The 25,000-nt window shown below is 39.3% G+C and overlaps 2 protein-coding genes and 1 long non-coding RNA gene across 9 annotated transcripts in view; 1 reads left to right on the top strand and 2 right to left on the bottom strand.

Annotated features, from left to right (window-relative positions):
- Positions 1 to 3,199, bottom strand: part of LOC137973851 (uncharacterized) — a 5,200-nt gene extending 2,001 nt beyond the window's left edge. The window contains exons 1-2 of the long non-coding RNA XR_011117331.1: positions 3,084 to 3,199; positions 127 to 251 (exon numbers count right to left, since the gene is read on the bottom strand). This is a non-coding gene — a long non-coding RNA (uncharacterized lncRNA). The remainder of the gene's footprint in view (positions 1 to 126; positions 252 to 3,083) is intronic.
- The window catches only part of LOC137973848 (gamma-aminobutyric acid receptor subunit alpha-6-like), a 27,434-nt gene extending 20,560 nt beyond the window's left edge, over positions 1 to 6,874 (top strand). For all 6 annotated transcript variants that reach the window (XM_068820741.1, XM_068820735.1, XM_068820737.1 and 3 more), the window contains 5 exons: positions 2,804 to 3,012; positions 3,101 to 3,183; positions 3,342 to 3,470; positions 4,657 to 5,042; positions 5,197 to 6,874. In XM_068820741.1, the coding sequence (XP_068676842.1) occupies positions 2,804 to 3,012; positions 3,101 to 3,183; positions 3,342 to 3,470; positions 4,657 to 5,042; positions 5,197 to 5,454 (1,065 nt within the window). In that variant the 3' untranslated portion in view covers positions 5,455 to 6,874. The remainder of the gene's footprint in view (positions 1 to 2,803; positions 3,013 to 3,100; positions 3,184 to 3,341; positions 3,471 to 4,656; positions 5,043 to 5,196) is intronic.
- Positions 6,875 to 8,953: 2,079 nt separating this feature from the next.
- LOC137973656 (HAUS augmin-like complex subunit 3) overlaps positions 8,954 to 25,000 on the bottom strand; it is a 17,109-nt gene continuing 1,062 nt past the window's right edge. The window contains exons 3-16 of one of the 2 annotated variants that reach the window (XM_068820505.1): positions 24,657 to 24,727; positions 20,848 to 20,931; positions 20,240 to 20,351; positions 19,492 to 19,561; positions 17,775 to 17,896; positions 16,560 to 16,644; positions 15,920 to 15,977; positions 15,234 to 15,368; positions 12,894 to 13,077; positions 12,191 to 12,343; positions 11,197 to 11,453; positions 10,761 to 10,842; positions 10,181 to 10,276; positions 8,954 to 9,103 (exon numbers count right to left, since the gene is read on the bottom strand). In XM_068820505.1, the coding sequence (XP_068676606.1) occupies positions 8,969 to 9,103; positions 10,181 to 10,276; positions 10,761 to 10,842; positions 11,197 to 11,453; positions 12,191 to 12,343; positions 12,894 to 13,077; positions 15,234 to 15,368; positions 15,920 to 15,977; positions 16,560 to 16,644; positions 17,775 to 17,896; positions 19,492 to 19,561; positions 20,240 to 20,351; positions 20,848 to 20,931; positions 24,657 to 24,727 (1,644 nt within the window). In that variant the 3' untranslated portion in view covers positions 8,954 to 8,968. The remainder of the gene's footprint in view (positions 9,104 to 10,180; positions 10,277 to 10,760; positions 10,843 to 11,196; positions 11,454 to 12,190; positions 12,344 to 12,893; positions 13,078 to 15,233; positions 15,369 to 15,919; positions 15,978 to 16,559; positions 16,645 to 17,774; positions 17,897 to 19,491; positions 19,562 to 20,239; positions 20,352 to 20,847; positions 20,932 to 24,656; positions 24,728 to 25,000) is intronic. The other variant, XM_068820506.1, reaches the window with a different exon arrangement.

Raw genomic sequence — 25,000 nt, 5'->3', positions numbered from 1 at the left:
TTTCCGCTCACTGAAAAACGGCTCTAAGATCAATTCGATCGATACAGGACGCAACCCGGTTGTGTTTAGGGTCCGTTACTAATGTTATATGTTTTGGGAGCCAATCGTCGAGAACTACTAGAATACCTTTGACCATCAAAGCCATTCCAAGGAGAGTCCCGGCATCGGTCATCTGTGCTGGTTTCCGATCAACCAGACGCGTGACTGCCCTTGCCAACCTCACAACTACTAAAGACCGTCTTGGATTGGTCCTGAAATTATAGGAATAAGAGGGAAAAAACTTAATCTCAGGCTTTCTATTTTAGACATTTTGGCGGACATACCGGTCAGCAATTGTCAGAACAGTTGTCGCAAGTCCTTTGTTGTTAATACTGAAGTTAAGGCACTTTTCAAAAGCGGATTCTCAGGGAACATTTTGCGCATTCTATTCTTCAAGATACGCCCAATGAAAAGAAACCTAAGTTTCGTAATTTATGGCTTTGTGAACAGACCTAGTAACACAACCGTCAACTTGAGTGAATCTTAGATCCACACTCCGCTCGGGTTGTTGTAACACAGAATCAATACCAATTAGGAACACTCAGCAACAGGACAATTTGTGAAAAACACTGAATTTACGAAAAAGGGTAACGACCGTCGCGCTTATAGCAGGGAGCTTAAGCACTCGTGTTTTTGAGACGCGGAGGGCAACCGGAAAAGAACATTTCGCGTTCCAGGACAGTGGTTTCTCCCACATTTTTACACTAATCATCTCTAATGGAAAAAAGATACTTGGCAATGTAAATGTGGTTGTGTGAGAGACAAGTTAAAAGGGAAAACAGCTCACTTCCGGTTGCCGGAAGCATAAGCATATGCACAAGGATCAAATTTTTACCGGCTTTTCCTTGTGCTTGCGTTCAATAGGCCATTTCCGAGTTCATGTCTGCCTCATCATCAAAGCGAGTCTAAGTGCGAAGTCTTTGTGATGGTACTTAGTTCTACTTTACATATGAATGAAAACTAATTTTCATAAGAAAAACTTCGCACTTAGACTCGCTTTGAAGAAGAGGCAGACATGAACTCGGAAATGGCCTATTGCGTCGCCTGAAAACGAAACTCAGCATAAGCAAAAAGAAATTTGCTAAGTCTGGCCAATTAAAGCGCTCTTTCTAGATTCCTAGCGTCTGAACATTTGAAAAAAATGGCGTATGCCGCGGTTGCTTAGGGTTTGGGGTTAATCTATACTTCTTGATGACCTCTAACGAGGTTCTTGATGACCTCTAACTTCTTGATGCTTATGTCGACGTTCGTTCTCTTTTAATAGCATAAGCTACTTATGCTTTGTGCTTGTGCTTGCGCTTGCATCACTAGTGAAAACCAGGCTTTGTAAACACCTGAAAAATCCAAGTGGCTTCAACGGAATTTGCGATGCCAGTGCTATGGATGCTCTACCAACTGAGCTATTCGTTCTTGTCACACGGCGGCCATATTGTCCCGGGAGACAAAAAGAGCTTTGTTTTACCACGCCAAGCCTCGCAGTGGAAACCATGGGGGTGAGGCTTGGAGTGGTAAAACAAAGCTTTTTTGATCTCCTGGAACAATATGGCCGCCGTGTGACAAGGGCCAATGAAGTCGCACAATAGACTATTTTACAGTTGTGGCTAAGTTACCAGGCCTAGCAATGGAAGCGAGGCTGTCGGTGACCCTGTTTTGATACAAACCTTCATGCTTTTGTAATGTTAATATGGACTAATTAGCGTTACAACAACACAATTTACATGATAAAAGCAGTGAGGTCTTTATCAATGCAAGGTCACCGGCAGCCTCGCAGCCATTCATAGGCTTGGTCGCTGAGCAAACAACTGTAAAATGGCCTATTGGGAGCAGGGACCAGTTTCTCGAGAGTCCCGAAACTTTACGGGCCATTTTCGGGTGTCACAATTCCCTTTGTATCTCAAGAACGGAGAGGATTTAGACCATCAAACTTCACAGTCAATTTTCTTTTTGTTACCTTGAAAACATGTTAAAAGATCGGCTTTCCAAAACATGCGGTTGGCAGTTTCACAAATGGCTTTTCGGACCCGAAACATTTTCAGGACTTTCGAGAAACGGGCCTCAGGACAATTTGCTGGCCTCGTGTGTTCCCGTGAAAGGACTTGATGATATACATTTTTAAATGTTTGAAACGTAAAAAAAATTAATTTAAATTGGATGTTATTTGGTTAATACTACTACTATATATGTAACACGGAACCACTGACTTTTTCTCCACTTTAATGCTTAGGTCAGAATTTACAAGGCCCACCGCACCAAGGCAAGAGAAAATGAGGGGACAGAGAAGGAGGCTCCCGGTCCAGCCCTTGGGATATGTCATGTCCACGAAAGTTATTTTTAGACGAGCGGAAGTTTTCTGAGACGTCCGCATGCAGGCCAACCTCGGTCCGATGTTTGAAAGAAAATGTATATTCATCAGCCTTCCACGTGCGCCATCATTTTCTCTTTTCACTAAGAACCTGAGAGCGAGGCAAGACTGCATGCGGACGTCTCAGAAGACAGACTTCCGCTAGAACAAAGACTTCCGCTCGTCTAAAAATAACTTTCGTGGACATAACATATCCCGGCCAACGCCATGAGCCTCCCTCTCTGTCCCCTCATTCTCTCTTGACCAAGGGCAATACACCCTTCCCCCAAAAAAAGAATAATAAAGAACACTGAAATAATAAATAAAAGCGCTCGTCGACCAATCACCGTTTCGCCATATATACGGCGCATTTTATTGCAACCGACGCCTTGTTCAGTACCATATCGGCATTTTGTCTTTCAGGAATTCACTGTATCTATGTTTTTGCGCCAAGAATGGTATGACGTTAGACTGGCACATGAACGGAATGGTACATTACCTCTGAGGGGCACAGATTTAGATAAAATATGGCTCCCGGACACGTATTTCACGAATAACAACGACTACAAGCTTTACGAGGACAACCAGTTAGCGCTGATCTCTAGATATGGATATGTGTATTACAGTGCAAGGTAAACTACTCAACAAACGACCAAGACACAACTTCTTTGTATGTGGTCATTAGTATACGGATCTCACTTACCTCATTGTCCTTGTCAGGTTATTTGTGGTTGCATCATGTCCCATGTACCTAAAAAAGTTTCCAACGGACGTTCAGGAATGCAGTCTCATTATGGAAAGCTGTAAGTAGAGTCATTAAGCAGTGTGTGACTTCTCTCTAACCCTAACCATTGCCAACTGATATTACTGAGCTATTGTATGGATTAGCATTATTGTATTCCCATATATGATACTTTGTCAGTAAGAGCAATGGAGTTTGCCTCATTTCTATCTCTTCCAGTCGCCTTTACCAGAGACATGGTGGATTACCGTTGGAAAGCCAATCCCGTGAACATACTGAACAGGGAGTTGGCAGAGTTTGATTTGACTAAGACAGAGTACACCTATGAAGATGTTGAATATGTGGCAGGTACGTAAACAGGTCTTATCATTCTTTTAAACTCTATTTACTCAATCTCTCTCTGTTTCCTAAACAAAGGTTATTGTACAAAAAATTAGATTGTTTTAGTCAAAGGAAGTTCTCAACAGGCGAAAGGCTAGTACTTGTGCCTTTTCTCCCGAAAACACGAGAGCGCTCATCATTCCAAATGTAACATGAAATATGTTATAAGGAAGAGAATGGCCATGTTTAGTATACTTTTTTGCCCCTTAGCTCAAATCTTCTATCCAATCCAAAGACTAAAAGAGCTTCCTATCGTACCAGGCCCTTGGAAGCACTTACCAAACTAAACAGCGTTCAACTGTGGATTGTTTTAAATCAAAATTGTTTTTTTAAAGGGAGCTTTTCTGATTAGGTTTTTTCTTTTATTACACCCATTTAGAAATCACTGGTGATCCTTGCAATCTGATTGGCTCTCAGCAATGTGATTTATTCCTAAATCGCACCATTTCCCCATCCAATGAGAATGGGCCACTAAAACAAAACAACCAGACTTCAAGGTTTGTTTAAGGTAACCAATCAAATTGCAGGAAAATGAAAGACAAAGAAAACCACTGTATGGCCAATGTTACAACTGTCGTTCCCAACTGGATCAATTAAATATTGGCACTGCCTAAAATCCTGTATTTCAGCGATTAATAATCATTGCGTGATTTGTAAATGGATGTAATAAAGTGGTAATTGACTTTGTGTCTTGCAATTTTGGTCTGAAATCATACTTGTGATTTCAAATCGAACTCGTTCGATTTTGAAATCACACGTATGATTTCAGACCAAATTGCACTCCACTCAGTTTAATTATCGTTATTAATAACATGGGTGAAAAATTACTCCTTAATTTTGGCACGAAATTTCAGCGTTAGTGATAATCTTACATGTGAAATTACAATGTTGCCGTGGCAACTTTTCCTACAGTGCCAAAATGGCGTCTTATGAACGTAATTTGTCACCCATGATATTAATAGCTAATCAAATGGTATACTCGTGAAATTAGGGAATAATTTCACTTGCGTTTTGTCCAAGAACCGTGAAGTTAGACAAAACGCGCATGAAATTATTCCCTAATTTCACTCGTCACCATTTGAGTACCCATACTTATTTGGGGGAAAAGCATTATTAACTTTAGTTTTACGAATTTACTTCTCCCCCATTGCAGGTGAATATCGTGACATGATAGTAACCTTCACGTTCAGTCGACGGATAGGTTATTATCTGATAAACTTCTACGTTCCTTGTATTATAATGGTTGTCATGAGCTGGATCTCGTTCTGGATGGATCGGGAATGCATTGGTGATCGAATAGCCCTCGGAATAACGACTGTGCTGACAATCGTGTTTTTACTTGGATCAAGTAACAGCACTATGCCTCGAGTCAGCTACCCGAAGGCTATCGACTGGTATCTTATGACTTCGTTCATCTTCGTGTTTACGACATTGCTGATGTGCCTCCTTATTTTCCGGTTTGACCGACAACTAAACAAAAGGGAACGACCTACGACGTCGCTTACCTATGATGCACAGGCAGAGACGGCTACTTTGCAGGTAAATAAAGTCGCTTTTTTATCTCTCTGAAGGAATGGGAGGGTTCTAATTAAATATGCCGTGTCCCCCCTGTGACTGATAACTCGTCCCACCTTAATACGCTCCTGCTCGTCTTCAGATGTTCTAAAGATGATGTTGTATTTATTGTCTTAAGTTACCCGACGAACCGGAAGTACGCCGCGTTTCGTATTACGTGGCCGACTCAAATGGCGCTGTATATCCCATCGTCCGGAGAGCGTCTGGTCTCAAGCGGAGAAGTATCCTCAAGCAAGGGTTTCCCAAGAGGCTTTGCGAATTACCCTTACACGTCACTAAGGACAACTTGGGGATGGTGATAAACAATTTCTGTAGAGTCCTATTCCCGTCAGCATTTGTATTTTTTAACCTCATATATTGGTTGACCATTGCGTAGGCGCCATAAATAAAAAGCAAGATTAAATTAATTTAAATTGCCGAAAATTTCGGCCCAAAAGTAACGGTATCGGTTCACGCTAATGGTTTAAAACTAGAATCCACCTTGCCTTAGTGGACAAATTTTCAGTTGGGCAGATTCAACGGAAATTTGGTAGTTAGGTTTTTGACGGTTAACTTATATTTCCGGAGAATAGAAAGTGATAGGTGTGCACTCCAATATCAAATTCTTTTAATTCGTTAGATTTCGAGCTAACTTTCTCACTAAGCCATTTTGACCTTGATACCGTAGATGTGCCACTAAGCTCAAAAACGCTGCTTATTGTTGAACTTTTATTTCTCCCTAACACCGTGCATTCGTCCGAGAATAAATACGCATGGTACGATAATAAAGTTCAAGTCCGAACTCAAAGGAGAAACTCTTATTTCTAAACGTTTGACCAACATCGTTATCGCATTTTCAGAGTCAAGTCACTTGACCAGAAGCTATAGTAGCTTCCTCCAACACGGTTTACCGTGACGTTAGTCAGTGCACCCTCTTTCCTACCTTTTAATCGCTAATTATCCGCGGCGCGCAAAACTGATAATTGTCTGCGAGAAGACAATACTTTTAATTAACGAACGGTCATAAGGCTATCACCAAGGAGTCTGGCATTTTCAGATCAAGTTAACTCGGTCTATAAAAACGCCATTCCACAAGTACAATGAAGTTGTATGCTCCATGCTCCTGCGCAAGTTAAGGTTCACATTGCAACCAGGTTGATAATAGGGACCTCATTTAGATTCTAGGATGAGGACGGGGACGCGTTCAAGATGTGAATGTCCGTTTTTAGCGAAAATACTAAGAAAATTTATAGTTCGGACGATTAATCTTACTCTTTGTTGGCAGTATAGGTTGCTAGGTTATTCCTACTGCTGGTAACTGAGACTTCTTGCTGATCGAAAAATGCCAAAACTGCCACCATGTTGTTGACTTGTTTTGACACGACGAAATTTTTGCAAAACCTCGTACTGAAATGAACGACGGTATGATCATGTTTTTCCCGCCAAAATAATAAGTGCTTCACCCCTACCTTCTCAAGACACTAGATACTGAGGTGTGTCTAGATTTAACGTTAACTACGTTGTAACTTTCTATGAAGTTAAATTCAAATGACTTCAAACTAGAGAAGCATAAACTTACGTCTGATTTCCAATATCGAGCTTTTTGTGCTGCTTCCTGAGCATGTAGTGAAATTTTTGTCCAAGTTGCTCAACTAAGAGATTTTTCATTTATTGACCTCGTTTTACGAAATACATCAGCCATGACTCGGTACGTGAAGGTGTCGAATGCTGGTTTACGAATGTTAACTTGCTACTTAAAAAGTACATGTGTAATTGTCATAATTCTTCCAAATATTGTTTAAATGTTGAAGTGAATAAACAAGCGACAGTGGAATTTGAAGCATTAGTTCTTGTTGCGTTTATATGAAAGTTTCCGGGAAACTCGATTTGCAGTATGGGGAGTACAAAATTGGTTGATAAAGTGGTCTGGTAAAGTCTCTTCACCGTATTTCGACTTATATTTCAACGCAACTTGCTCACTATTCACAAGCGGAAACCTGGCGCAAAATAAGAGAATCCGATGACGTCATTGTTTATATTTGTTTCATTCATTAAGTGCCAGTGACCAAAAAATCAATTCTTATTTTTCTTTGGATTTCAAAACTGTTATCTAATCACTAAGCGACCAAAGTTTTAAGCCTTGATTTCAAAAAGACATCTGTTTATTTTAACTGGAATTTTCCAATTTGATGGTAAGCCATAACTAACTTTTAGATCTTGAGAGAGCTGGATCGAAGATAAAATGAAGTCAAAGGCTCACTAGTTTAAGAATGCCATTCGTGTGTACGAAGCAGAATTAACATGCAGCACGGGAGTTTTACGCTTGCAGATTCACACGCTGAAATTTTAAGCTGGTGAGCCGTTGACGTCACTTTCCCGTATCTTATGAGGTCCAATCGGTCAGTTTTGAACGTGAGTAATGGCGGACCGCGAAATCTTACACTCAAAAGTAAACGGCCTTTGGCTAAAAGTCAAAGCTCAAAATTTTCCCAGTCAGGTGTTGAGCAAACACGCTGTCAAAATCTGAAGAAAAACAAAAGGTTTTTTTTTTTATCACAGGGGCACTTTTACGGAAGGTGTCATGCTATTTACAAATTGACTTTAAAAGGTAAAAGATCTTGTTAAAATCACCTAAATGTCCAATTTTGAGCCTGGTAGCTTTGATGACGAGCCATTTATGAGCCATCAAAAACATCAAAATTTCTTGGGTGGCGAATTAGCCTGTTCCAGGCCCTCAGATAGTGGAGGCGAGGGAAAGAGAACAAGAAAAAGAAATCGATCGATTTCTTTTGCTCGTTCTCGTTCTCGTTCCCTCGCCTCCACTATCTGAGAGCCTGGAACGGGCTAGTGGCAAATGCGCTAATGATCCCATGGACATAATTTCTAAACTTTCGAATCAAAACTTTTCAGTGCTCAGAGATTATCTGGTATATCACATTCACATTTTCAGAGATATCTTCTCATTATGCAACGCACTATCAATATCCAGTACTTTATTCATGACTGACTGATTGAAAAACGACAGCTTTGTGCTTATGTGGCAAAAATGTAAACCAAAGATTCTTCTACAAGACAGATTTGCGTCGCGTTTACGTGAAAGGGCCACCAATAAACAGTAGGCTGCTCCTCGTCATAGCAGCACGAAAATATATCACTGAGTGAAGTAATGCAAAACCAAAGCAATTCGCTAATTTTGTATGAGTAACTGGAAACAATGCTTTTGCAAAAGAAAGAGTATTATGGTATATAGCTAGAGGGATTATGGCCTTTTAGATCGGAGGACGAGAACGACTACGAGTACGCGTTTTCCGTACTGAGCATGCGCATACGGTTTGGAGGCCGTCGAGCGACGACATTTTTCGCTCAGAACGGAAAAGTCGTTATCGCCCTTCGACCTAAAGGTAACCTTAAGGTCCCATTGTTGGCACGGGAAGCACGAGAGATAAACAACCAGTAGTGTAGCAGCTGATCCAAAGATTACTCGCCAAACGAGCGGACAAGCCGCGCGGAGAATGGGGAGGGATTTCACTGCGCCCCTCCCCATTCCTCCGCGCGGCTTCGAAGCTCGTTATTGCCTTCCGCCAGCTAGGCAGGCTTTCAAACCCACACTTCTTGGGTTTTTGACAACTTGCGTTTGAAACGAAAATTTCAGACTCACGTTTGCCATAAACGCGATGCGAAATCTCTCTATTGGCGTTCTCTAACCCCGAAATGTTGGTAATGGTTTGACGCGTTAAAAAAGTTTGGCAATTTTTGTTTAGTAAGTAAGGGAGCCATAGAACCACCATGCAACAGACATGGATTCACACTCGAAAGTCTGAGATGCAAAATTTGTATCATTAAAAGTCACACCCTCGATTCGATATGCACTAACGAAGAAATTTATTACACATCTCTTTAAGAACAACGCTTTATTTCAATGATACAATGTGCGCATCACAACGCGCAGATAACTCGGCAATGGCTCGTTTCAAGCGAGGGGGGTCCGTGAAGAAATAAATAAACAGTTCCCTTTCCATCAGTTTTAAGCTGTCGGAGCGGAGGACCTGGGGATGAACAATAGAGAGATTTAGCAACATGATTACGACAAGTTGAAAAATGGGAAATACAGGTTCACCATTTGAGACTGGAAAGGAGTTTCTAACGTTTACTACACGGAAAAAAGAGTGTTTAGAAAGAAAAAGACTTACCTTGAAGCAGAGAGCTTCAAAGCAAAAGACGATCCAGTGTCCGACACTAACGCTTGCCCTATTGCCTGGGGCAAGCGAAATATATCCGTGGGCAAGTAAAACAAATCTAAGACTTGCCCGATCGGGCAATCAGAATTTTTATTCGACTAATATTTTGCGAACGATTTGATTTGCAACAAAGAAAGTGACTGGTAATATAACGTAGTCACCGCAAAAACGATAAAAAATAGCTTTACATTGCTTTGCTGTCATTTATTTCTCTGTTAGAAATAATTATATTGGTACAAACCACAAAACAGATTAGATGAAGGAACATGTTCGTAGCCGCCATCTTTCTCCGCGCGAAAAGAATGTTGTTTGTTGTTGTAATGGAACCCAGTTTTCGCACGGCCAAATACGCTACGATACTGCTTTGATATCGAACAAGCCCACAAGAAAATTCTACCTTTTGTAATGCAATTTCAACCAGCTTTGAAAGGCTTAAAAACATACTATTGGATAATTGGCAAATCTGACATTACTTCAATAAGAAGGCGCAAGCGCAACTAGTTCCAGTCTTCTGCCGTGCTTTTCAGTGAAAAACATGTAAAAACTCTCAGCAAACGAAAGGAAGAGGCTGTTTTTTCACCGAATGGGAAACGTCCTATCATTTTTCGTAAATTGTAGAACACGCTTGGCAAAAAAGGATTACTGTAGAGTGAAAGTGAGTTGAGAAATGACTATTTGAAGGGGTCCATAGCAAAGGTTTGGTAGTTAAGAGCCACCCCTTTAAGTCGCGCTGATTGGTGCTGGGAAAGGCCACAACCACAGCATCATCATTATCAACCCACCCAAAATTGCGATCAATTTGGGACATCGCCTGCATTATTTAAGTGTCTCAAACTTCAAACTATCAAGTTGATACCAAACATTATAAAAACCGTTAAACTGTACCTTTTTCTTTCCTTCGCAGTCTTTAATGATGTCCTTGATAGATTGCTCCAAATTTGATAGCTGCTCTTCCAATTGATTTAGGCCATCTGCTATGCGCTGTACAATTACAAAAATTAAAATTAATTAATTAAACAACTCCCTGTCAATAATAACTTGATATCATCCTCTGAGATTCACATCGCACAGAATGCTATTGTTTTTGGTGACCGTCTCCTTACGGTGCCCAATTTTCTAATGAGTGGCATACTTATTTTCTCATTCCGAATTATTCTGCTATGATTGGTCCGCCGATTTGCCTTTGGGAATATTTCGGTCTGTTCGGTATCTCACACCGCATAAGAATAGCTTGTGGGGTCGTGCACAAATGAAATCATATCATACTGGATTTTTAGGAGAGGGGAAAACCGGAGTACCCAGAGAAAAACCTCTCGGAGCAGAGTAGAGAACCAACAAACTCAACCCACATATGAAGCCGAGTCTAGAATCGAACCAGGGCCACATTGGTGGGAGACGAGTGCTCTCACCACTGCGCTATTCCTGCTTCATTCATGACCTGGCGAAAGGAAAAGGTTTGTTGTACCTGAGGACTCAACTGTGGCAGACCTCTCGCCGTTGCAGACTCTCCGTACACTGATTTCACACATTGCTGATGGATTTGTTCCCTGAAAGAGAATACACATCATGATCGATTTCTAGGCGTTCGTCGGCTTTACAGGGTTACAGGGTTCACGGAGCCAAACATCGATTTTACACTGTAGCTCCACACATGAGACTCGTGTGCCAACCCATTGATACTCTATGAGAAACAGACTGACCACCACGCCTCCCTGCCGGGTTATTGAGTATCCTCTGCATGTTTTTTAAGAGGGAATTAATTTCAGGTTTATTGCCACTCCTCGTGTGTTAAAAACTACAGGGAGATTGTATTTTTGTAGAAAAGTCAAAACACGATACTTGAACTAATGAAAAAAAAAATGGTTTTAAGCCACACGAGAGTCCCGAACTGCAAAACATACATTTGTTTGCATGTCTCCTCCTGTCTGCTGCCTGTAGAGGAAAGTGACACAGTGAAAGACTCCAGCTCTTTGGCCAATTTCTGACTCCACTCTGCAAGTTGGCTATACGCCAAGAAAATCTCCTGTGCCTTTCCGCCTTCCTCGTTCGCGGGTAATCTTTCCATAATACGGTATAATCCTTCTACGAAATGATCTCGACTGTCAATAGTTCCTCGCGTGGGGTGAAGAGGTTGAGAGGCGTGATCATCCATAACTGCCTGTGGTTAGAGTTAAGAGAAACCGCGCTCCATACATTTTGCAATATTCTTAATTCAATCCTTTTAAAAGAAGTCATTAAATTAGCACTGCACTGCCAGAGGTCATAAGTTGGACACCTTACAACATTTGAAACAAGTACCAAAAGAGAAGCGAAGCAAACTGTGGTTGAGCAATTCCCAATTAGGTTGCTGGGGATTCTCCACGGATTGCAACTGTGTGTCTAAGTAAAACTATTTATACAAGGTTGCCCCGTCAACATTAATTATACCTAAAAGCTGATTTCCACTCGGGGTGATTTGCCTGTGCCTGCCTGGCCTCTGTATTTACATCTATGCGAAATCGAAAGCTACTCCAACCGATCCCATCTTCAAAATTTACTTCACTTTTGCTAGCTTAGGTGCTCCAAGCGCTCGATCTTCAAAGCTTAAAATAAGACTGGTTTGAACACCGCACAAGTTAGGAGACTAAACGTAAGTACCTCATCCACAAAGCCTGGTAATTAATTTCTCGTTGTGCACAGGAAGGAAAAGAACTGTATTAAAACGGAAAACGCACGCACAAAGTGTCCCACACTATCGTTTTGCCAATCAAATATCACAATGCGTGGCGCTTTTCTTTCCCTTATGGTTGCTTAGCTCATAAATAGCCTGGTACCAGGTGCGAATTGCCTAAGCATTCACATCCCTTCGGTGGACCGAGAACCTTATCAATTTTAAACTTGCTACATGAAGGATACAGAGCGCGCCTCCAGACCCATGACAGAGTCACTCAATGTGCTTTCCAGACCACTGAACAAACGATGGATGTCGCGATTTTTTCGGCCTTCGACCTCAAGAGCCATGGTAAGCAATTCATGTCGCGAACGCTGCAGTAGCAGATGGATGATGACCTGGGACACAAGGATAAATAACAACAACATCAACAGAGAGAAGAAGCTTGGCCGGAACCGTCAAAGACAACGGCAGGATGAGTGTTACTTAACTTGTAATTTTGCTTTAAGTCAAGACATCAAGTGAAATTAAATTTTGCAGGTTTTATCGAGTTTGGGCAATAAGGAAATGAATGTAAAAAAGGCTTTTTTTTCAAATGGCTTTGGCTTTTCGTTTCGAAACGATAAAGAACTTAAGTTGTTTATATTTCCGAAAAAAAAAAAAGTTCATTTGTGCTTATGACCTTTCGTTTAGTTTAGTGCAAATTACACGAACAATGTACCGTATATCTGAGAACGGACTTGGAATGTAAATTAGTTATTGGCGAATACAACAAATTTTACCCCGACATAATGCTGTCTGCCAACAATCGAGAAGTTGGAGCTCAATCTTTAGAACTGAAAAAGTGCTGTGGATGGTTTTGATGGTGGTGTAACCTATCTTGCAAGCCAAACAAAAGGAGGGAGGAGAGGGAAAAAATCGGATTTCATTCTTCTCTGCAGTACACACCTGATCCTGCTTAGATGTGAAGTAGTCCTGCCTCGCCATCTTCAGATCATAATCTCCCTTAAGGATACTTGTCGCCTGTAGTTCGCCGAGCTCTAGTACAAGTCCCGGTAGTACTTGTTCAGAAAGTTGTCCTATCTCCATCTTTACTTGAGTGAGTGCCTTTTGGACTTCACGTAGGTTGGCACTGGTGAAAAGAAAACAATCCAAGGGAAAGGGCAGTGAAGTTTTAAGCTCACAGAAAAAAAATAGAAATCGAAGGTTTTTACGTTCTCAGTAAAATCAACAACTTTATTTTCACCCAAGATTACCCACACACACTGTTTACAACAATTATTCTAGTCTGATAAGGGGTGACTAGTGCCTCAAGTAACTACGGTGGTAAAATGCCAGACAGTTATGAAAGAGTGTGATATTGTACAAGTTTAGGTCCTAACACACCTAAAATGAAATTCACAGGATGCAAACTAGAACAACAACAACATTGCCTCGTTCCTTTCCTGTTGCATTAATATTAACTAGCGGAACCCTTGAGTGCGGGATTGCGGGTGCATTAGTTATATATCCCCAGAATTCCACTTAGCTTCACGACTGCGGGACCAACAGATTTATGCCGTGAAAAAATGGCCGGGTATTCTAGAAACACTCCCAAAATTAATAAGATTAAATTGCATTGAACCTCATTTCACAACTGCGTCGCTAAGTGAAGGCTGGGTGTCCAAGACATCCTGGAGCTTCCACTATGGGAAGCCAGCTCCAAGATGGAGACTGAAGTCATGGCTGGCAAAACCTGACAACCCAGTCATGAGCCCCCACGCAGACCCGTCACACTAATAGACAGTGGAAAGTAGAGGGTGGGGAGGTGGGGGGGGGGGGAGAGGGAAAAACCACTAAACGCTCCACACAAAATGTTCCTACTTCCCGCCACATGGATAAATAAGCCCTACAACCCAAAGCACGAAGAATCCGACGCATGAGCAAATACAACAAAACCACTGACAACAACTGACTGCAGCCACTTCTAGTTGTTAACTCTGTTTAGATAATAATTTTTATTAAACAGTAAGTAGTAGTAGTAGTAGTAGTAGTAGTAGTAGTAGTAATTACCTGAAGACTAATAATTGAATAATTTCCTAAATAATAATCAATAGATTGATTAATCCATCAAAATTCAAGTCAGATTAAACAAATAGTACAAAAGTAGATAAATTAAAGATGATTATTGAACTAAGAGACATGCTGAAGGGTATATTCAGTGGACTAATATTCCATGTAAGGAGATACATTGGAGATCATTGTTTTAATGTTTTCATAAATAGTATTCCAAATTGATGGGCCATGAAATCTTACAGTAAAGAATTCTACAATCGGTTCGTACATTCGGGAGGTAATAAGACAGCTTTTAGCAAGCTTTGTATTATAAGTAGCAGTGAATCTGTTTTATTTCAGTGAAAAAGGGGGTAAAGACAGATGGTAATAAGTGATTATGATACTTGTACGTAAAATGCAAAGAGCTACCCCACAACCTGAGAAGTTAATGACAACCTACATGTATGCTGAAATTGCAGTCAGGAATTTGCATATACTATAAGATCACATGTACTCAGGCCTGTAGTCACGCGAATACGCAAATATGAACTGTTGAAAAAAGCTGTCGCTTTTTTGTCAAATTCAAGCCGAGGATGACCGAAGGTCTTCGGTCGAAACGTCTTTACCAAGTTTTTTGAGAACGTTGTTTGACATTCAAATAAGTCAGTGTCCAACATTTCTTATAGTCAACCTACATGTACTTCGTTTAGGTTCCAGTTTTCATTTTCCTACATGCAATAATTATTATAACATACTTTAAATTTTCTTTTCCCATGTAAATGTACAAATACCCACAACACACATGCAGCAGGTGACCATTAAGCCATAAAGACTTCATTAATTGAGCATCCAAAACTTGAATAAAAACTTGTCCAAGGAAAGCTCTGTTGACTCTCTACAATAATTTATGCAGGGGTTTCAATAACCTTTGAAGTAGATGCCTGAGCTAATCAATGTAAGCGGCAGTCACTCGTGTCTTTTACAAGGGTTTCACCATTTGAGTGATAATCAAGGCAGAGTAGAGGCAGTGAGAGGCAAATTTCTGACAACATAGACAGCGGTATACCGCCTGTGACCTGCTTCTAATTAAACCCCTTATTTACGGTAGCCTGCAAGCAAAGATCTCATTTTTTTGCAAGATGTCACCTGCAAAAGCTACGCAAGCTCCTAGCGTTGCTACTTCACTCACGATTGCATTTGACATCTTAGTTTACTAACAGACCAATGTGTACAGAGTACGTTCTGGTGCTGTACCTTAGTTTTTCTGTTCCTGGAGGGTTCATCTCCCATGAAATGCTTTTCAGTTTATCTTCTTCTGCTCTAACTGCACTTGTTACTCCTTTCCCAGCAGCTGTGTTATGAATTCTCTTACTTTCACTTGAAGCATAACTAAGTTATAGGTAAAAGTGACACAATGTACATGCAATTTATGTAAGATAATACCACAATTTATCAACAAACGTTTTGGACAGAGTTTCTTTCATTGGTTTGATCTGATGTCCATCCGTCCATTATTTTGATAGCACACAGGCCAGATAAAAAAGGACAACATCAATTGCAAAAGGAGCCCCAGCTCTCAAAAACGTTACCACCCTGGTTTTACGATAATAAGTATTCACTATTGTTCTCAACAAAATTGTGGAGACATTTGAAACTTCCTCACCCATCAACTGATTGAGTACAGATAAAATTATAATAAAATATTACTAAATGGACCCCCCTCCCCAAACACAATCACAAATGTCTCAAGACATGGTGGGGCTATTAATTTTGCACTTCTTTCTTAACAACAACTTGGTAGGCAAGGAAGAACCTTGTTGGCTTTGATGTTATGGTCCAAAAATGCTTAAAAAATGGAAAAGGGTTATATACTCAGCTTTACACTGTATATAAAAAAGATGTTCTTTAAAGACACACAGTGGTCCAGAGAAAACACGTACACATATTGCAATCTTGCTAGCTCCTGGCAATCATTCAAATTGACGTCGCTGTTTTCCCCTAAGAAAAAAAAAAGATGTGATCATGCGAGCGCCTGCTTTGGTCATAGTAGACATACATTGTAGTTCAAAACCTAGTTGAACTAAGATCGTGAGGAAAAAAATTGCAATAAGCAGCTTAACATGATTGTATAAAAACAATAATATTATTGGCAGATACTGAGGAAAAATCAATATCCACATACAACGTTCAATGTTCAATCACATTCAATTCATGCCAAATAACTTGTGCAGTATTCCATATAAATTAAGTACTATACCATGTAAATACTTGCTGATAGTTCATTTTAATCATTTTGAATTTGAAAGCAGTGTCATGGTAACACTTTAAAGTGTTATCATGACAATCACTGATGAAATCAAATATGAACAAAAATTCTTCAAAGGTTTGTTTTTCCATCATTGATTTTACCTGGTTGCAGTATGTACTGTAACAAGACAAAACCCAAACAGGAAGGGGGAAAAAAAGAATTGGCAATTTGCAAAGTTTTTAAGTTTATTTCTGGAATAATCTGGTAGCGACTGAAGCAAGATTTGAGGCCAGAAAAACCTTACAAATGCAAAATCTGTCAGATTTGCGTACCTCTTACAAGAAGTGTTGAAGGATCGCTAATCTCCAGCAGCTCATATCTTGATATCTCTTCTCCTCCAGCCATCTCTGCAATTCCCTGCAAGTGCATATATTAATTTTTAAAACAAAGAAGAACATAAGAAATAAGAACATTGCTTAGTTTTATTAACTTACTCTTAGGCAAAAGTACAGATTACAGATGTGCTTTAGAAATTCCCTCTGGTTAGTTTAGGGCTCATAGATTTTACTACTTAAACTACTTTGTTCTTTTGTATTCAAGCACCCTCTAGTTACTACTGTCACCCTTCACTTGGCATCCCTACTTTATTAAAAGACTTCATCAGTAGGTGAGGTTATGTCATCATTTACATATTTAAGGAGCAGTCGTGGTTCAGTTGGCTAGTGCGCGGCTTTCGGAGCATGAGGTCCCCGGTTCGATCCTCGGTGACTTAAACGTCTGTTTCAACTTTCCTCTGATCCGTGTAGCTATAGCTTTAAATCCCCTTAAAAACGGAGCACTGACAGAGGGAGGGGGGTAAAGGGGGCACCGTCGGCTTCCATTGATACCAGCCTCGTAGCTGAAGAAACTACCGACGTTACGGTCAAACCAAGTGAAGCGTACCCCTTAAGATTGCATTAATGAAGTGATTATTTAAAACTTGAACCCGCTAGTCGTTTCAAGAATGCAATTATGAATTGATTATTCAAATATTGAACTCGCTCGCTCGATCCAAGAATACGGCTAAATTCGCTAATGGCTTCCGTTTTCGAAAAATCAATTCACTGTTGCGACTAGTAGGTTTCAAACCTACTAGTCTTTTCTAGAATGCAATACTGAATCGATTTTTCGGAAACGGAACCCGTTAGCCGTATTCTTGGATCGAACGAGCGAGTTCAATATTCGAATAATCAATTCATTATTGCATTCTTGAAACGACTAGCGGGTTCAAGTTTCAAATAATCAGTTCATTAATGCAATCTTGAGGGGTACGCTTCACTTGGTTTGACTGTAAATAAAGTTACTTTACTTTACCTTTACCTTTTATACACTGATCAGTGTACACTGCACCCACCCAAGAGAAGAATGCAATGGTAAAGGTACAAGTCATGTAGAATACATTTTATTTTGCAAACACGACTTGCACTTTGAATCTTGGTCTAGCAATCTCGGCAATTTCCCAAAAGTTAGGTTTAGGGTTACAAGAAATGCTTTTTATTGACAAGTACATGTACCTCAAAAAACTGTTTTCTAGTATAAGCAGTTAGTACTCCAGTGAAACCTTCTTCAGAAACGTAGTAACTGTCATAGTCCAGCTGAGATAAAAATGGTGCAGATGAAGATGAACCTCCTGCAAGATACAGTAAGAGGATAACTATGCAACTACTTGAGAGTGTAGATATACAGGGTTCGCACAGATTTTTGGTTGCAAAATTAAAAACTTTTTTCCAGAAGTTTTCCAAAATGCTAATTTCTTTTTCCAAGACCCAAGTTTAGTATATAAATTATATAGTTTGTCCCATAATGCACTGTGAACATACAGTAACCACGATGCGGTGCTGGCGTAAGAGAGATCTGTGAATTCTCGGTCAGCGATTGAATGTTTTCGCCAAAGCCAAAGTTTTAAATTAGATTTCACTTGTTTGCTGCGCTCACTCGTGAAATATTTTTCAACACTCGAAGAGAAATCTCCTATCTCCACGCAGCCATGTAATATCCTGTATTTATCCTCAGATTTTAGAGTAGCTTGGTGTTGCTAGTACATGTATCTCCAAGCATTTACCTTCCCCACCATGATACACCAAAGAAGACAGACCACAACACCAGGAACTACATGCCCTACGCTTTGCGACAAGTGTAGGTTCTTTTACGTCCCACACGATTATGAGCATTGAAGGGTTGTGAGACGGGGCCTACGGTTTATTGTCCTTATCCAAGAAGACATAAAAGTCTAACCATTTACTGATGTCATTATAAAGGCAGCACTTTCTCCTCAGTTATTTGAAAACCCCAAGTGTTGGTCTGGCCGCAGTTGAATTCACCACCTCCCATGTGGTAGCCCGCTGCTCAACCAACTGAGCCACCGGTGCACAGTACTGTACAACTGCTGTGCTTCATTCTCCAACAGGTGGACACTTGGTAACAAAGTAGGTTAGGATAAGACAAAGGTCATCTTATCAAAATGTGGGGAAAAAACTTTTATCCTTTTTTGTTCTCATCATCCTTTGTCCCTGGCTAAGACTCCAAGACTCCAAGAACCACATCCCTTCCACACTAAATGATCAGTCAATGCATGATTCTTAATACAGGCCCCCGATCTTAATTCCTGTATCCCTCAAAGTGATGTCTGGGAGTGTTAAAGGCTACTGTAATTCTTCCCCCTTAATGCAGAGATTAAAATTATTCAAACCAGTTCAACTTTGATTTTACCTTGTCTATTTACAAGTATCATAACCTGAAACAATGGAAAATCAAATTTGAACTGGTTTAATAAATTTTGAACCACAACATACTGTACATATAGATAGATAGATAGATAGACAGACAGACAGACAGACAGACAGACAGACAGACAGACAGACAGATAGATAGATAGATAGATAGTACTGTAGATAGATATAATTATATGTATATTTGTTGTTATAGCTTCTGCACCTTGGGAGGCAGGACATCACAAGCCAACTCAAAATTTATTGTACCTGACAGTGCCAAAATTTATATGAACCAGAGAATTAATCTTTAAGGAGAAAGTAGTGTGTGAGCAGACCGCGTATGGAAAAAAATTGGGACTAAGAAAAAACAGAGAATGAAGCCACTGACCCCTGGGCTTAACTGATCATTGGCCTATGTTTAAAGTTGATACCAGAGAGATTATAGTCTACACATAGACACACAGTACATACATGTAGTGGAAGTCATGTACACGACATGTACAGAAACACGTACCTTCCTGTCCTCCAAAGAATGCCACCATTTTAGCAACAGAATTTTCCAAACTTAGAAGAGCAGAGTTCATCTACCGAAAAAAATTATAGACAAATAAGTCACAAGTAAGTGTTTTGATTGACAATATCACTAAAAAAATAATGACAATCAAGATTCTGTTTTATGCAATGAAAAAGTTTTTAAAAATTAATAAAAACAAGTCTAAGTGAAAAGGCAAAAAGGTACTCTAGATACCGGTAACAGTAATTAGCATGCTAAATTTGCATCAGGTACCGTAAAACAATAATTACAATTAACAGTGTATATGTTGCAGTTAAAATTTTTCCTTGGTTAAAGAAGTTTCAAACCAGTTTGTTTCTTCTTTCCTTTATCTTATATAGGGTGACATTATCATAATTTGAAACAAAGAAAAGTAAAAAAACAAACTAGTTTCAAAATTCCTAACTACAACATATACACTGTATGTACATGTATGGAAACTGAAAGAAATTTAAAACTTTTTGTTGAGAAAACATTTTACATTAAGGCAAAACTGTGTACAATTGACCGAATGCAAAAATGGCCGCCAACAAATTATTTTTTTGTCTTTGTGTTAATTAGCCTAACTAGCCTCGGTCACACGTGTAAAAGTGAAAGAATTTGGGCTGTAAAACGAGGCTAGTTAGGCTAATTAACACAAAGACAAAAGAATAATTTGTTGGCGGCCATTTTTGCATTCGGTCAATTGACTGTAGATGTATGTATTTACCTGCACATTGTCACCTTGGACTGACTCTAAGGTTTTCTTGTATCTTTGTTGGTTTTCCTGAACCACTGAACTCAATTTTGAAAGTTTGTGACTTAAGCTTGTTTGATGAAGGCTACAATTTGTGTAACAATACAATAACACAATAATGAGTGGTACTGTAAATGTCCTGTGGTGATGTTCAAGGTTTCAAGGGCCAACTGTATCAGAAAGGGTGAGCTCTTTATCTTTTCATCTCTCACTGCTCTCCCCTCTGCAGCTTAGGTTGTATATCAGTGACTTTTTCCCGTACAAACATGGCAATGCAGTACTGCACAAAATAAAGTTACCAGTCTCGTCTTGTTTCATTGCGAGATAAGTGTCTTAACTCTAGAGCCAAGAATCTTATCTTGCAAGAATCACTGAAGCAACAAGATTGGCATAAGGTTTGACATGAGTCCAATGTCTACTGTGGCCTCGTAAACTGAACAACAACACCAGAAACTCTGTGCCCCACTCTTTGTGAAAAGTGTGATTTCTCCCATAGAATAACAATGGCTGAAAGCTATATAGTAAATTACCAGAACTTTAAGAGAACAATAATTATTGTACTGAAACTAAAAAATCTGTACCTTAATTTATTCCCCTGTGAAACTATTTTTTGTAGCCTGTGCTGCATTGTTTGGAGTTCCTTTTCTAATGCACTGACCTCAGCTCTGTACAAGTAAGAAGACAACCAAACCTAATAGTTATCATTCAAAGATGGAAGCTACATGTATACAATCATACAATGTACCTCTATTTCCCCATAAATTTAAAGAAAATACTTTATTCTGGAATAAACAGAAGCCACTTGAAAAATATAGGTTTTACATACATAATACATGCAACTACATACATTTATTGTGGCAAATATATACATCTTATTCGATGGTTTAACATATAATATGCGCGGATATTTCGTGAGTTGCGTAGTATTTTTCCGAGTCCCGCGGGGGCGAGGAAAAATATGAGCAATGAGCAAAATGTTCCGCGAGTATTATACATGTATGTTAAACCATTGAATAAGAGACTTATTATTCCACTACACAAATGTGTTATTTGGCTTCAATTTTATTTGGTAAAAGTGTTTTTGAAAAAAAATCATCATCTGTCCTTCAGGGCGCGTGCGAACAATGTAACCAGCACAAAAGCCAGCCAAATGTCCTTGTTTGACTGGATAAACAAATTGACGAGTGACAAGCAATCACCAACCAAATTCTCTAAATACTCAGTCTTTGCATCATGTTGACAATTTCTTTCATTGAAAAACTTCCATTCCGTCCGTATTTGCTCTGTTCTAAACCGGTCTAACCAGGACACTAAAGTGTATTACCGTCTCGTATTTCGTGCAATCTCTTGACCAAATATGGTAAAAATGGCGTAATAGTGGAATAACAAAAGATAAATATTCTCAGAAAATATTTCATTTAAATGTGTCTAAACTAATTAAAAGTGGGAGACGCAGTGGCCTCATGGTTAGTGTGCTTGACTCCGGATTGAGTGGTCCATGTTCTGGTCCTGGCCGCCGGACATTGTGTTGTGTTCTTGGGCAAGACACTTTACTCAAGATTGCGGTGCCTCTCTCCACCCAGGTGTATAAGTGGGTACTGGCAAAAATGCTGGGGGTAGCCCTGCGATGGACTAGCATCCCATCCAGGGGGGAGTAGATACTCCTAGTCGCTTCGTGCTACAGAAACCAGAGATACAGTCTGTAAGCACCGGCTTGATGGGCCTTTCAGGCTCGTAAAAGAGACAAGTTAAAAACCTCAGGTCATTGCTTAATCCACTACAGCTTTTAACTCCTCTATTGCCGGTTTTCACTGTCACACCATCATCAAAACCATTCATCAAATAAAGTCAAGAATCAAAGAGATAAAAGAAGATGAATATTCAAAGTCTCGCAAAGATTCAGGTCTGTGCGATGTTTTGTGCAGGAGATATTCAAAGAAATGTTTTACTCAAATTTATAAGGCTATGTATGGAGACGTCATGTTTGTGTCCATATGAGTACTTATTCTCATGCAAGGACTGTTCAGATTGCAAAATCTCAGCAGATAAGTCTTTTTGCTTTTTGCCAATGTAACAGCATTCTCGGCCGCCACTTTAATACCCTGTCACACAAAAGCTTAGAAATTCAACCTTGCTTTATCACAAGACGAAAAACCCTGTCAAACTGAAAATTGGTCAAAAGATATGTCTTAAGCTGTTGTAATAACTAACTAAAATAAAACCTAAAAAGGATTGATAATTCCTTCTTTTTTAATTTTGATGGCGTCACATGAAAACCAAGAATAGGCAAAGCGACGCTGTCCATTAAAAAGGGACAACAAGGAATATTAAGGTTATTTGCCACTTCCATTACCCTAGTACATACAGTGAACTCAAGCGACTTGCACCTTTGTAACATAATAGCTTTTGCAATAATTATTATGTGGTTATGTCATGTCACCTGAAAGTGAGACTTCTAGATTACACTCTGTCTAATGCCACACAATTTACTTGTTGACTGGGGGAGCTTTAGGTGAGAGTGGGCAAATACAAGATTGGTGTATAATAATACCATACAGTGTATACCAGTATAAAGGATTGAAACATTGAATAAAATGAGGTGTGGAAAACCAAAAAATGCTCACAACTAAGAAAACAGTTTTGCTGGTGTGACTACAATCATGGACAAAATTAAGTGTTGGGAAGGTAGCTTCATTTTACAGATACCCCACCCCCCCTCCCCCTTTTCAATGTTGGATTTTCCAGGTAAAAAAAGGTGAATTTTCTTGCCTGAAGAACTCCAACATTGAATATGGGGGAGGAGGGCCACAAGAGCATGGCATTTCCCAAATCCTTAAGCCCATAGTTGGAAAAATCGAATTAGGTACGAAGTGAACTGATGCCCGCAACCTTCTCAACAACTTTTGACCACCATTGTACGTCACTTGTGTTCATTTTGTGTTTATTTTTATTCCAATGATTTTCAACTTATTTTCATTACCCTTATTAGCATTATTTGGTTGCTTACCCAATTACTCTACTTCCTCACATACCTTATTTTGCTTGTGTAAATGTGTTATTCCCACACATTTCTCTTACCTAATTCCTGTTGTGTAGGAGTGGTAAACTCCTTCCTTCCCTTAGGTAAATCCTGTATTAGTGTGTAGTAAATTTACTCCCTATCCTTATTTGGTTTTTAGTAATTTTTCTATTTTCCTGAATGCCATTATAAATTGACTACCATTTACTCAGTAAGTTCAGTTGGTGCAGTTAATTTATCTGAAGAGTGTCAGTCTTCAAGACAAGTCATTTTCCAAGTCTTCTCATATCTGTAGTTATCAATAACACTGGTGTTACTTGTTCCCGTTTTTTTTATATTATTATTATTATTATTATTTCGTTCATTCACACGATATGTTGTTAACGTGGTTTGTAAACTAGGCATCAAGGCACGACCTATGGCCTTAGGTGTCTAGTGTTCTTCTCAAGATTCTTGCCGTTCCCAACAAGGAGGCTTTTTGTAGTAATACCATGCAATCTAGTCCAATTTTCTTCAACGATGTTTTCAAATTTTGCTGAACGTCCCTAGTGCACCAATGACAATTGGTATGACAATTACTTTTCGGCAGCTCCAGATTTTCCCAATCTCTCTTTTTAATTCTTGGTATTTTTCCATTTTCTCTTGTTCTGTTTTCCAGCACTCTTGAATCAAAAGGGCACGCGATATTTATCACATAACATGATCTTTCTATCTTATCAAGAACAACTACATCAGGTCTATTATGCTCAATTTGATGGTCTGTTTGAATTCGGAAGTCCCATAACACCTTTACCTGATTGTTTTCTATAACTCCTTCAGGGTCATGATCATACCACTTGTCTTTGCATGGGATGTTGAATTTCTGACAGTTTCCAATGGATAACTTGGCCTACCTTATCATGTCGCCACATTTTATACTCTCATTATTATGGGCAGACGGTTTAAAACAATGGAAATTATTATTTATATACTTAATAATTATTTATTAATAAATTATTTATATACTTATTATTATTGTTATTATTATTATTATTATTATTATCATTATCATTATCATTATTATTATTATTTTGTCATCTTACACTGGAATGACTTTTATACATTCGATGTTGGAGTTTTTTCCCTAATAAGGAACCTCTTATAAATAGATGTACAGTAAGTGGGCTTAAGGCAATGAGAATAGGCGAACTTATCAGTGACTGAAATTAGCCAAAAAAATCACCATACATGTACCAATACCATCCTTGTAATAATTACCTACTGTACTACAATAATATTATTTTGCAGTAACACTTATCAGTGAAAGGGGGCTTTGCTGTTTTAGAAATACATAAAAAGAATGCAGAGTGTCATTAAATTTTGTGTATTTACCTGAGGGATTCACTTGAGAGCTGTTCTTCCTCGTGTATTAACAATGAAAGGGTTTTGTCAAGCTGGTCATTCTGAAAGGTTCAGATCATTTCAGAGAAAGAAACAACAGAGGTCAAAGGTTTTATTTACATAACAACAGTACAAACTCAGACCAGCATAATTTTGCAATGTTACTTCATCCAAATCCTTTCCTCTGTTATTTCTTTAGGGGAGAAGTGGTTAGAACACTCCACCAATGTGACCTGGGTTTACCGGTAATTCCCGGGCTCAGTGTCAAACCTAACCCTAACCCTAAACTCTTAATGTCAACTTGAGTCAACAATAATTATTGCTTATACTGTATC

This window comes from Montipora foliosa, chromosome 10, assembly GCF_036669935.1.
Source record: "Montipora foliosa isolate CH-2021 chromosome 10, ASM3666993v2, whole genome shotgun sequence".
NCBI lineage: Eukaryota > Metazoa > Cnidaria > Anthozoa > Scleractinia > Acroporidae > Montipora > Montipora foliosa.
This window is presented reverse-complemented; position numbering and strand designations above follow the sequence as displayed.